Source organism: Stegodyphus dumicola, chromosome 6, assembly GCF_044657685.1.
Source record: "Stegodyphus dumicola isolate Sdum_Otavi_A_Nest chromosome 6, ASM4465768v1".
In the NCBI taxonomy this organism is placed as follows: domain Eukaryota; kingdom Metazoa; phylum Arthropoda; class Arachnida; order Araneae; family Eresidae; genus Stegodyphus; species Stegodyphus dumicola.
Window position 1 is genome coordinate 229,861,317 of NC_140773.1, and position 14,165 is coordinate 229,875,481.

At 32.6% G+C, this 14,165-nt stretch overlaps 1 protein-coding gene across 7 annotated transcripts in view; it reads right to left on the minus strand.

The window, feature by feature from the left end:
• HDAC4 (histone deacetylase 4) overlaps positions 1–14,165 on the minus strand; it is a 406,413-nt gene that overhangs the window by 34,540 nt on the left and 357,708 nt on the right. For all 7 annotated transcript variants that reach the window (XM_085819634.1, XM_085819632.1, XM_085819633.1 and 4 more), the window contains 4 exons: positions 12,738–12,888; positions 5,584–5,743; positions 574–811; positions 302–430 (listed from right to left, as the gene is read on the minus strand). In XM_085819634.1, the coding sequence (XP_085675760.1) occupies positions 302–430; positions 574–811; positions 5,584–5,743; positions 12,738–12,888 (678 nt within the window). The remainder of the gene's footprint in view (positions 1–301; positions 431–573; positions 812–5,583; positions 5,744–12,737; positions 12,889–14,165) is intronic.

The window sequence follows — 14,165 nt, forward strand, 5'->3', positions numbered from 1 at the left end:
AAGATTTAAACTGAAATGTGTATTAATTATTTCAGCTCATCAATAGAAGTCATAAAAATTAAAATTTTACTCTTAATAGTACATCTGGATTATAATGAAACAACAGTAGTTTGTAATAAAGAAAAACAGAAAAATTAAAGAGAAAACCCAAAAAACAGCAAAACAACATATCTTTAGAATCTCGGACACACAGTCTCATGCACTGGAGATAAAAATGTATATTCCTCAAGTGGGGAATTTATTACTTCTTTGGAGTGTCATAGTTTAGAAGATTATTATTTACTTTGACAGAAAAGATTACCTGTTGTAAAGGTATGTGGACTAGGAACTTGAGTTTCTTGAGGACTGCCAATTGGACTCAACGCAACAAGAGGGCTGGACAATGTTCTAGACAAAGGTCTTCCCATATGATGCCTTGTCATATACGAACCTAAATTCACAATAAAATATAATCATGAAATTAAAATACATAAAAAAGTGTTAGAAGATTTTCGCAGATTTTACACCACAAAGCACTTGTATTATCTTGAATTAAAACTATACCAATTAAAAATAACTTTTGTTAAAACATACTATCACTTATTTGTAACGTGTGTTTTGACATATATTCTCTGTGCTGTTGAAGGAACATTTCACGGTCCCGTTGCTGTTGGGGTGTTTCAAATTCTTTTGATCTGCCTTCAGTCAAATCTATCACTTCAGGCTGTCCAGCATCTTTCATTTCCTGTGCCATTGCTGCTTCAGTTTCTTCCTCTACATTTTCTACTTGGTTTTTACTGCTTGCTCTTGTCAGAACTGTCTGTCGAATATGCTGAAGAAAAAGAAAATATATACATATTTCTAAACTGAATGAAAACAAACAAGTTCTGGTCTCTTCACAAATATTATCAAAATAATAATTCACGGCACATTGCTACAAACTTTAATACTTGTCAATTGCTTTCAAGATCAGCTAGAAGTTCTCATGTTATTTTTATTCTTCTTTTCTTTTATTATTTTTCTTGTACAAGTGTTAATAAGGAACATACATTGCTATATTATTACCTCTCATATATGGTAACAATGATTTTCTCCTTTATTAACCCGGGAGCACGCATGCTCATATGAGTTACACGAGCGCACACACCGAGTCCAAATAACCTGATTCGTGTTTTTTGATGAAAATATTGTAAATCTTCAGAAAAAATTTTACATCGATGCTAATAATAAATTTTCTGATGAAATTTAAAAATTATGCACATTAAAATTTTTAATTTCTCCAAATACTTTTATGAAATAAAATTAGTCACAGGAATAGAAAATAGCATTATATTTTAAGCATAGGAAAAAGAAAGTAGTATACCTTTACTCTGAATCGATTCTCATTTTCTTTATTAGCATTATAGACACAGAAAACAAATGCAACACCAAATGTTAGCAGCACTTTGAAGAAAGTGTTTTCAGGTGTTCCAAATACAAATATTTTTCACATTCTGAAAAGCATGTGTTCGTTTTTATGTGCTTTTCCACTGGGCAAACACTGACTTCCCTTTTTTTGTTTGCGGTAATTTTTTCCAATAAAACAATTTATGTCATCCTCACTCTCATTTTCAGAATCTACATCACTGTCTGAGTCACTAGCATGTAAACTACAAGTTCATACTCACTGTAGTATTCAATACATTCTTTGTCACTTCTCCAGTTGATACATCTAATAACTTTTGCAAATTTCTTTTGTTGTAAGATAAGTTACGTGACATGTTTGCCACTTTCTATACTATCACAAATCAACTATGCGATAGTAATACATGGGCTCAAAAATGCGATCAAAATCAAGACTCCGAATCAAAGCCTCAGTGAAAAAAACTTTGGAAACATAAAGAGGTCGACCTAAGACACGACTACACTGGACCTCAACAACTTGCATGAAATAGCCATGCTTTGAGATAGGTTTGTTTAATTGTGTGCGTCCACCGGACCCAGTGTGCATGCTCACGGTTTAAATGTATGCAAAATTTTCCATGTGGCATTCATTATGACAGGAATAGTATCATAAGTTATCTAATACTGTTTGGTAGAGCTATTTTTAACAACTCATTGTAAATATACGATTTTATGAAATTTTACCATGAAAATTTGAGGATTAATTCTTTAAATTGTAAATCTGCTACTGTGTTTGTTCTTGATTATTAAGACCTAGTATTTATAAAAGACTAGAGATCACTAGTATTTCTTTATTATACATTTCAATGACTACATTCTAAAGACAGAAACATCTTATTAACATACTTTACTAAGGACTGCGAGATTAAATTATTATTGAATAATTACAACATTAAAATAACACAAGTTTTTGAATGTATTTAATAAAAGAATATTTGCCACAACTAATGTTTAAAGTGTTTTCAGGTGTTAATCTGAAATCTCAATAAGAACATCAGATTGTAATTTTTTTAAGAATTTAATTATGCAATTTTTTAATTTCAATTATATGCACCAGACAGCAGTATGCAAGAAAACAAAAATTCATAAGAATTGCTACACGTGTCAGCTGTCAACACTAAGCATTGCTAGGAAATCAGCTAGATGTATGGACAAAAAAAAAAAAAAAAAAAGCATGGATATGTGATGCAGTTTTTTAAGGAAATCTGATGCACCGCCAGAATGCACCTTTTAAATCTGACACTTACATTTGGTAGTCTTTTATACCCATCCACGAATTCAGGAAGACTCATAATAAAAAATTATAAGTTTTCAAAGTAGATTTTCAAGAATATTTTATACATTTGTTGGACAGCAACTTTTAAAGCTGCAACTTACACTGAATACATATCTGTATATTCACGACTCTAGAAAAATCCATAATAGCAATTATAAGGTTTCAGGTCTTAACTGTCATTTAACTCTAAAGTGACAAAAGTAACAGCTTACCATTCGATTCACTTACAAAGCTCAGAAAAATGGAAAAGAAATGTAGAATAAAACTCTACATTGTATGAATGTAAAAAAAAATCTAAAGCTTTAATCCCCTAACTGCCACGGGCATATATATACAGCTTACTCAGCCAATGCATTAACTGCCCCGAGTGAATATATATGCCCTTAAAATGCTATCATTTGCTTTGTGCTGCTACCAGTAAAATTATTCCCAAAGCTTTGGAATGGAACACCACAATGACCTTGACAGAGTATGCAAAGGAGGGTACTATTTCAGAAGAGGGTGGGGGGGGGAGACTTGGAGAGGGAGATGTTTCTAAAACACTGAAAGTAATGACTGCCCAGTTACTGGTTGTTTCTGTTTGAGTAAAACACAGTTTTTTTATTGCATGTCTTCCATTTTTGTTTACTATTTATAGTACGTTTTCGTTTTTTTACGAATATGTATGACAGTGAAATAGATGATTACTTTTCGTCATTTTCAGGATCGGATACCTCAGAATATGATATTACGTCAGATGAAGAGGATTGCAACTTTTCTCTGAAAGATGCTCGATGCTGGGTACGACTTGATATGAAAAACTTGCTTACGCCACCCCCCACATTTTCCATTTAGGTATACTGATTTTACACGGTGTAACACTGAAACCTGATATTACATTTTACTGGTTTAAAAAACTCCATTTTGGGGAATTTTTTTGATTATCTTTTTTATTATACAAACATAATTTTTATTATACTTTTACTCTAAACATTAAATTTGGTATTTTCATTTTCTCTTTATTTTTTGAAAGTAAACAGTTTTTAGACAACAAAACTTGCACTTATTTTCCCCCTAATACATCACATAACTTCGCACGCCAGTGTAATAAAACGGTGGCACTGGGGAGTGAATCTTGTACATTTTCCGCGGCAGTTAAGAGGCAGCTAAAAAAACAGTTACGGGGCAGTTTTCCGCGGCATTCAAAAATGCTGTTATTAAACATTATTAAGTAAAAAGGTTTTTATAATGGATATAACTGATCAAATATTTATAAAATTAAATTTTTGAAACTAAGAAAAAGGTGGACAATGATTTTATGCATTTCTGTACTGTCTTGCTATGTGTTCACTAAAATGCAATTACCTAAATATTTACATAGTCTTATTCACCCTGTATATGCACCAGTAGGATTGCCAGAGAGAAAAAAAAAGAAGAAAATATGGCAGGCCAATTTTCAGCCTCTTCTTTTATAGCACAAAACAATCATTAACTTCATTTAAAAGATCACTGTTGAGAAAATTTCAGTCAGAATTTCACAGTACTTAAAAGGCTTGGCTTGCTTTATTTAATCACAGCAAAGCGCAGAAGGGCTATCTTTCTAAGGGGAGGGATGCCTTCGTGGATGGCTTTCTAAGGGAAACTGGCTCGTATGCATGTTACACAGGGGGGAAACCATGAATGTGCCATGCAGTCAGCCAATTCACCAGGATTTGAACCTCAGACCAAACTACTACCCTTCAGCAATTTTACTGCACGGCCGCCGGTGAGTCAGTACTTAAAAGATTTCAAACTGGTTTTTCACACCTATATTAACAAATTATTCTACTAAGGCTATTCAAATTTATTTTCCTTTAATTCAAGTTCGTTTTTTGTAAATCTAACACTTTATACCTTTTTTTTTAATCATAAGAACATTTTAACAATAATTCTTTGGTATTAAAAGTTTTCATAACTATGACTGGTTTTGCATATTGAGGAATGAATTAAAAGATTTTTCAGATAAAGCTATATTAATTCATATTAATTTTATTCAAGTTTGATTTCTGTAAAATTAATTCATCATAACTTAGTTTTAGCCATATGGCTATAGTTAAAAAAAAAAAAAAAAACTATAGTTCATTTCTTTCAAAATATTTTAAAATCACATACAGTACAAAGTTTTTAATCCGGACTCGTCAAGACTTCGGCGATTCCGGATTAGGGTTTTTCTGGATTATAGATCGTCAATTTAAATCTGGTAAGATGGCATGCAGAAATTATAAAATTAAAAATATGAAACCGTAATTTATGAAATAAAGAGCAATTATGATCTAAAGGGTATCAAAATTTACGAAAAAAAAGGCTTAATATTTGTTTACTTTCTTAAACATTTCAGTGTAAGTTGTTTAAGTTACTTCGTTTTTTGTGCTAATACTTTTTTTTAATTCTATAAACAGACATCATTTCTTGTTCAGTTCCACTGTTCAAGTCCTGTAATTGCTGTGTCGAGAATACCGACTAACTCGTCAATCAAAATTTTTCATTTTCAATAACCTCTCTGTCACTTTCTTCACTACCGGAAGCGGTACATTGAAACATGCTGCTTTCGCTTTGTAGATCCTTTGGCAGTTCCAGAATCGGAAACTCTTTTTGACATAGTCAAAAGTTCAAGCTTACTTTTTATAAAATTGCTCTAACCGTCTGCAAAAAATATTAAGCCAGATCCAATTAGAAGATTAAGGAACAATGCAATCTGCAACATTAACTGAAATAGATAATTAGATAATTTTAGCCTAATTTAGCCTATACATTAAATGCACATGCGCAGAAAGTTTGTAGCTTTGAGGTCCGTATTATAGATCATTCCAGATTAAAGACTTTGTACTGTAATAAAGAATTAAATATTCACATTTCTTCTGAAATACCTGTTTTAACAGATTATGTTGCTGCTGTTCACAAAGCCTTTTCTCTCTTGCATACTGTTCATTTTGTTGAGGTGACAAAAGAATAGCCTGAGGTTGTAGCATTGGATGACCCAGAGGTAATGGAGCTGATTGTGTCCTACCTAAAGGTCTCTGTATAGTTCTAAATGAAGATGAAAAATATATAACTTCAAAAAACAGTCTATACATGTTTATTTAAATACAGATGATCACTATTAAGATTAGAAAGTACAAAAAACATAAACAAATTAGCATGTGAGAAAAGTTAGTCATAGAAAAGAAAAATAATGACATCGCATTATAAAAAATTAAAAATAATGGATAAAAATATTTAAAAATACATAAATAAGCACATACAAAAAAAGAGAGAGAAAAATTCTATACATACAATTACAGGATATATCAAACTATCTTTTGTTCACAAACTTTAATGAGAATTAAGGATTACTAAAGCTAAGGGTTACCAGGCATCTGAGATCAGCCCAAATGGACAAGCCCAGGATTCATAACTGAGTTTTTTTCTGGGAATTAATAAAACATGATGGTATGTCTAATTAATCAGTTTTTCTGCTAAATACATAGGCTAGTGAAAAGAATTATTTAAATTATAAACAAAAGTTGATCTTCAAAAAGAAGTCAATTGTATGTCTCAGTACTAAAAGAATATTTAATGCTGAAATCACATTCCAAATATCCACTATTGTGATATTTGTATTAACAAAAAGGAAAATATTAACCAATCATAAATATGCAAGAGTGGAACTATAACAAGAGTCTCAACTATCTACAACTACAGAATAGAAATGCTGCAAAACATAAGCCATATGTCACAAATGTATATCTACTTCACAATGTCCTAAATATTTTGTTTTGGGTACTGTAAAATTTTCTTTTATTTCTTTATTCCAACTTTCACCTGTCATACAGACTCTTTTATAATATCTTTCTTCTCATCTGTCTTTTATAATGTACATGTAGTAAGCTTTCTAATCACTGAAGTTAATTTATCAAGAAGTATCTTCGACATCAGCACCTGCAGAAAATTTTTGGGGGATAGCTGAAGAAAAATAACTACATCAATAAATTTTATTTTATTTTTTAGTTGAGAATTCTTAAGATTATAGAATCAACGAAAATGCATCAATAAAACTGTGCATCATTATGCATACATTTTATCAGTATCAATATAGAACACATTTTCCTGGATTCTTGTCCTAAAATATGGTACCCCTAAGTAGACATCTTTTCATTGATGAATGTATGCTTGCATATGTCCCCTTTTAGAGTTAGATAATGGCATGGAACTTGCTATTTTTTTTGCCTTTGTCATTTATAATAACACAAAGCTTCCATAATGTTGAGGCTTTAAATGAAAATAAAGAGATACAATGAAGTCAGTGTTGAGAATAATCACACATACTCCCCGTTCTTGTTTTAATGTCATGTATTTTAACCGTAACTGTTTTATACTTTTCCTTAGGTTGATCTGGCAACAGTTGTAGTCGTCCTTGGTCATGGTTTGATATGTAGAAACGTGCTGTTCCATATGCGTGAAATTCCATCATTTAATAAACCAATTATCATCGGCCTCTGATTCACCTTTTTTTTTAAATCTTTACAGCAGAGTGTGGTTCTGATATTGAACACGCTAGAGGCGAAGCAGTTATATTTGTTTTGTGGAACTTATTTGTTTGGAACGGAATCGTGCGTTAAGTGAAATTTGAAATAGCAGCACGTGATGAGAACACAAAGCATTGTGTTGAGCCATTTAATGGTAAAAACTTTTCTCTGTTTAAGCGCCGTGTTGAAGCTGTGTTTGCAGCCAAAGAACTTGATAAATATTTAGACGTTGAAGCGGATGAAATGAAAGTTGCTGAAATCAAAGATGCAAAAAAGGCTTACGCATTGCTGCTAACCCTTCTAGATGATGCCATATTGGCGACCATGTCGAGTGAATCTTCTGCATGTGAAATTTGGAGCAGTTTAAAGAATAAATACCATAAGGTGAGTGCAGTTAGTCAAATATTAGTACGAAAGAAATTATCAACACTGAAGAAACGCCGAGATTGCAGTATGCAGTCACATATTAATGAACTGCGGCTCTCGGGTGCTGAAGTCAAAGATATGGATGTGATTATTTATTTGTTGATGTCGCTACCTGCTGAGTACGACATTATTAAATCAACGATTGAGAACCAGCCAAATGAAATGCTTACGCTGGACTTTGTTATGCAAAGGCTCTTGAATGCTGAAGAATTGCAAGGTGAGAGAAATTCTTACGATTCTCGTATTTCTGGCTCAAGTAATAACGTAGCTTTTAGCACTGATAAGCGTGATATCATCTGCCACAAATGTAAAAGTAAAGGTGATATTGCCAAGCTTTGCAAGAAAAAATTAGTTTGTTTTGGATGTGGGCGCCCAGGGCATTACAGGAAGGATTGCAGATTTAAGCATAAATCAGATTATAGAGAATCGGCTGCAGTAACATTCATGGTTGGTGAGCCTGTTGGAAATTTCATTCTGGATTCTGGAACATCTACACACATGTGTAATAAAGGTGAGTGGTTTGAAGAAATTAAACCTTTTCCTGGAACTGTTGCATGTGCTTCGAAAAATGAAGTTTTAAAGGTAGAAGGTATTGGTACAGTACCTGGAACATTAAATGGAAGAGAAATATTACTTAAAGATGTGTTATATGTGCCTGAGTTGAACAGTCAATTAATATCTGTGAAGAATATTCAAAAAGCAGGTTACAGTGTAATTTTTAAGAATGATGTAGCTGTTATTGAAAAGAGGAATGAAAAATTTGAGTTTGCTATACTCAATGAGAAAGGACAGTATGTGAATCAATTTGAATCTGTTAAAGCTTCAACATACATTGCAAATCATAGTGCAGAATTATGGCACAGGCGCATGGGGCACTCATCTGATAAAATATTAAAAGAAATGGGTTTGCCAGTATCTGAGTCACCTTCAAGCTTTTGTGAAAAGTGTATATTAGCAAAACATTCCATCACTCCTATGAACAAAGGTCCTAGAAGCAGAGAGCATGTGCCGATGAGAATGGTACACACTGACTTATGTGGTCCCATTGATTCACCCACTAAAGAAAATGAAAAGTATTTTGTTACAATCATAGACGATTTTTTTAGATTTACTGAAGTGCATCTCTTAAAGCACAAAAGTGACATAAATGAAGTGTTTAAATTGTTCCTAAAGCAGAATCCTGATGTCTACAAAATTCGGTGTGATAATGCCAAGGAATACGTGTCTGGTGAATTAGCTCGTTATTGCAAGAAAAATGGTGTTATGATAGATCCTGCTCCTCCATATTCACCTCCTTTAAATGATGTGGCTGAGAGAGCCAACAGATATCTTTTAGAGAAGGCCAGAGCTCTAATATGTGAAGCAAAGCTTTCTAAATCCTTCTGGGGTTATGCTGTACAGACAGCTGCATATCTTAAGAATAGAATTCCAAATCAGACTGTTGAAAATGTACCTTATAAGCTCAAATATGGGAAGCCGCCTGATTTGAATATTATTAAGGTATTTGGATCTGATGCATACATGAGAGTTCCTGATAACATAAGAAAGAAATTGGATCCAAAATCAAAAAAGATGATTTTTATTGGATACTCTACCATGGGTTATCGTTTACTGGACCCAGTCACAAATCATGTTGTGGTTTCTCGAAATGTATTGTTCAATGAAGAGAAAAAGAAATGTATCTCAGTTCAAGACGATTTTTCCATAGAAAGTACAGATCCAGCTAAAGATGAAGTAGTATATGATTTAAGTGATGTAGAATCCAGAAATCTTGAAGAAATTACTAGGCAAAGAAGAAATATAAAATTACCTGTAAAGTTGAATGATTACTTTGTGTATGAAGCTAATGTGGCAACTGTTGATACAGTAACATATGAGGATATAACATCATTGCCAACAGAAGAGCAAGTCCTATGGAGGAAAGCCATGGATGAGGAAATAGCTTCTCTTAATAAAAATAAAGTATGGGAGTTAGTCAACTTGCCAAAGGATGAAAAGCCAATATCCTGTAAATGGGTGTTGCGCATCAAACAAAACAATGTTTACAAAGCTAGATTGGTTGCTCGGAGCTTTGAACAGAAGCCAGGCATTGATTTCTTTGAGACCTATGCTCCTGTAATTAGTACATCATCACTTCAACTTGTGCTGGCTATCATTGTTCAAAAGAATCTTGAAATCTATGCATTAGATGTAAAGACTGCATTTCTGAATGGTGATCTCCAAGAAACAATCTACATGGAACAACCAATGGGCTACAGTGACAACGGTGGTCGTGTGCGAGCTTCTTAAGAGTCTTTATGGACTTAAGCAAGCTCCGAGGCAGTGGTTCAAGAGATTTACTGATTTTATAATTCTGTTAAACTTCCAACAACTTAACTGTGAAGCATGTACTTTTGTAAGAAGAACTAAACAGAGTGAAATATTTATTGTGCTGTATGTGGATGACTTGCTAATTGCTGGTTCTAATGATTCAGAGGTAAGAATTGTGATTGAATTACTTAGAAATGAATTTGAGATGTCCAAGGCTGAAGTTGCAAATGAATTTCTTGGAATAAGTTTTGAATATTCACAGAACAAACTTACTTTAGGCCAAAAATCTTATGTTGAAAAATTGTTAAATAGATTTAGAATGTTAGATTGTAAGCCATCTGATACTCCTCTAGTGCCTAAGTCAACTTCATCAAATTTTGTGAATGGTGAAAGATTTCATGGCCCTTATCGTGAACTTGTAGGTGCTTTGCTGCTTCTGTCTATGACAACTCATCCTGATATTCTGTTTTCTGTGAACTGTCTGAGTCAGATACAAGAACAACCCACTAACAGTGCTTGGGCTGGTCTGAAGCAAATTCTTCGATATTTAAAAGGGACATCTGAACTGAAATTATTATTTTGTAAATCTAATAGTGTTGATATTATGATAAATGTTTATGTTGATGCTGATTGGGAGTCAGATACAAATGATAGAAAATCTATTTCAGGGTACATTATGTTCTTTAATGATTGTCCTGTAACTTGGTCTGTTAAAAAACAAACATCTATTGCTCTGTCCTCTACTGAGGCAGAAATTTTGGCTTTAGCAAAAGCTATTCAAGACCTAATTGTATTTTATAATGTATCTAAAGAAATTTTAGGAGTCGACAATATTAAAGTTTCAGTTTATGAGGATAATCAGTCTGTAATTAAAGCAATATTGAATGAAAGTAATTGTGCTAGACTAAAACATTTGGACATTAAATTAAAGTATGTTAGGGATATTGTAAAACTGTATGATATAAATCTTGTATATGTTTCTAGTGAAAATCAGTTAGCTGATTTGTTTACAAAATGCTTGCCTAAACCAAGATTATGTTATTTAAGAGATAAATGTAAAATAATATGTGATTAAGGGAGGGTGTTGAGAATAATCACACATACTCCCCGTTCTTATTTTAATGTCATGTATTTTAAGCATAACTGTTTTATACTTTTGCTTAGGTTGATCTGGCAACAGTTGTAGTCGTCCTTGGTCATGGTTTGATATGTAGAAACGTGCTGTTCCATGTGTGTGAAATTCCATCATTTAATAAACCCTCTACTTAATTATCATCGGCCTCTGATTCACCTTTTTTTTTTTAAATCTTTACAGTCAGCAACAGATACATGTTGAATATCAGACCTCCATACGCTTCATATGCAAGAAACTGGAACATAATGTGCTTCCCTATAATTAGTTAATGCTACAACTAAATCTTCCAGAGCAATTAAGAATATAATTGAGACATATAATCATTAATAAAGAAGGTTAGTTTGGGTAATGAATGTCTACCATTACAATATGTACAGACTTTTTGAATTACGATTATATATATTTAATTAAATGTGCACGATAATGTTTTGATTTACATAACAGATCTTGAAGGTCTTCCTTTCTAATTAGGTAATATTCTCATCATCTCACTTAAAGCAGAATATATGCATGAAAAAAATACTGTTTGCTATGTTATTGCCATTTAGCTGGGCTATGGCTATAGATTTAATTTCTTGTTAATTTGTTGGTCTATTTATTAATAATAATGCAAAAATTATGTTATTAATTTACAGGGTGTTTCTAAATGAATACTGGGTTTTTAGCGCGTTGAAGTATTTATTACGTAAAACTTAAAATTGTAATTAATACATGAAATGTAAGACCAACTCAGACAGTTATACCTACAAGCTTACAAGTGTTCAACGTGAGCACCTTTCTTCAGATGGCATACATCAAGTCAATAGCCCAGTTCTTCCCAAACGTTGATTAGTGTTTGTGGTATAATTGTTGCAACAGCTGCCTCAATCCTGTTTCTTAGGTCGGGTAAGCCAGCTGGTAGTGGAGGCACACACACACACACACGATCTTTTATGAACTAACTCACACGATCCTTTATGAGCTCAACACTCTCTTCAATAACCCTTGGTTGTCCCATACTCTTCCCTTTGCAAAGGCAGCCGGTATTTTCAAACTGATGATACCATCTACGAATGTTATTACCACTTGGGGGATCACATCTGAACTTAATCCAGAATGTACGTTGCACAGTAACTACAGATTCGGTCTCTGCAAATTGCAGAACGCAAAAAGGTTCCTGTTCACTAGTTGCCATTTTTTCTACTATTGTATGCGCAATCGTATTATAATGGACTCATTTCTGGCTCATGCGCATACCAACAAAGAGAAATGTTTCAGATGCTCTTTTATTTCATGTATTAATTATGATATTAAGTTTTATGTAATAAATACTACAAAGCGTTAAAACCCCAACATTCATTTAGAAACAACCGGTGATATGTATGTTAAAATCGTAATTTTAAAAACATATCTGAGAAATCACAATATATGAAACACAGCAAAAACATTTTTATCCTTATTTTAATGTAGAAAATTAAATACATCACTGGAAAAATTAGATGTTGGAAATAAAATGTACTAATGGTCCTCTCAGTGTTTGAAAAAATCATTCATACTGTAATTTAACACAACAGAAATGAAAGAAATGCATATGTAGCACAAAATCAATTTTATTGAATGCAAACTTTATTATGCTACTAAACTGATTTGTTAAATTGAATTTTACCTGTGTAATCGTGCTTGAGCCACCTGGGCATCTGTTATGGTTGCAGGATACACTCTGAGCATTCCTGAAGAAAGACCTGTGCTACCATCCAGTATCTTAGCTGGTTGAATATATCCTGGACTTGTTGGAGGTGTGAAATCCGCATCAATCACTAAAAAGAAGGTTAAATTGTATTCATACATTTCAATTTTCAAGCTGTTGAAAGTGGATAAAAAGATAACAGAATCAAAATTTCCTAAGGTTTCACTTCAATCAAAAATAAAACAAAGAGAAATATTCTTACAAGGTTTCTATAATACTTATGGTTAAACAATGATATCACTCTATTTTGTAAACATGAAAAAACCATAACAACAATTTGATATAAACTATATTTTAACAGATTTTAAGTATTGATTTTCTGAGCAAAAAAGCCATTTTTATCCAGCTATAAGATCTGTGGTATTTCTTTGTTACAGCAGCCCCCCGAGATTGAATCACCAATCAACCAAGATATCTCGCCAAAGTCTGGCTGCGTGTTCTTGTACCTCATCACGTGATCATATATTAGCACTAGCTGCATGTTCTTATACCTTGCCACATATTTTTATATTAGCATCATTATGCGTTTTTGCTCTCGCCGAGCTCTCTTACATATTTCATTTTTAACGAGGTTTCTATTGATACAGGACATCCATTGTGGCCATAATGAATATTGCTTTATGTATTTAATGACTTCAAAATTGTCCACATGATCTTTAGTAATATATATTAATTACAAAAACTACAATACATAAGTTTACTATTAATTAAAAAAAAAACAGTACATAAGTTTACTGCAAAATTAAAGCTAATAAATGTTACTTAAATATAATACTTTGTGACTTCTGTACTTGCATATAATTTATTTAAAAATCAACACTATTCTGAGAGAGCTCTGTTGATAATCATTAGGGACATCATAACTAAGCCCTAAAAAATCTTTGGAAAAGGGATGAAAGAAACTAGCATATACATATTTTCAGTTTTCAGTCTTAGGGTCAGCAATGGAACAGTAATTTAATTTTTAAAAAAAAAAGCTCAATTTTGTTTTTCTATTAGTTCGCTTGAGATTCCCTATGAATACAATTATGCATGTTAGGACCTTTTTTTTGATGAACCAATGCAAATGGCTATAATACAGTACAAAGTCTTAATCTGAATGTCCATAATCCGGAACGATCTATAATCCGGACCTCAAAGCTACAAACTGTCTGTGCATGCGTAAATGCATATGTGCATAATACATTTATGCATGCGCGTTTAATGTATAACGGACGGTATAAGCTAGGCTAAAATTATCTAATTATCTATTTCAGTTAATGTTGCAGAGTGCGTTGTTCCTTAATCTTCTAACTGGATCCGGCTTATTATATTTTGCAGACTGTTAGAAAAATTTTATAAAAAGTA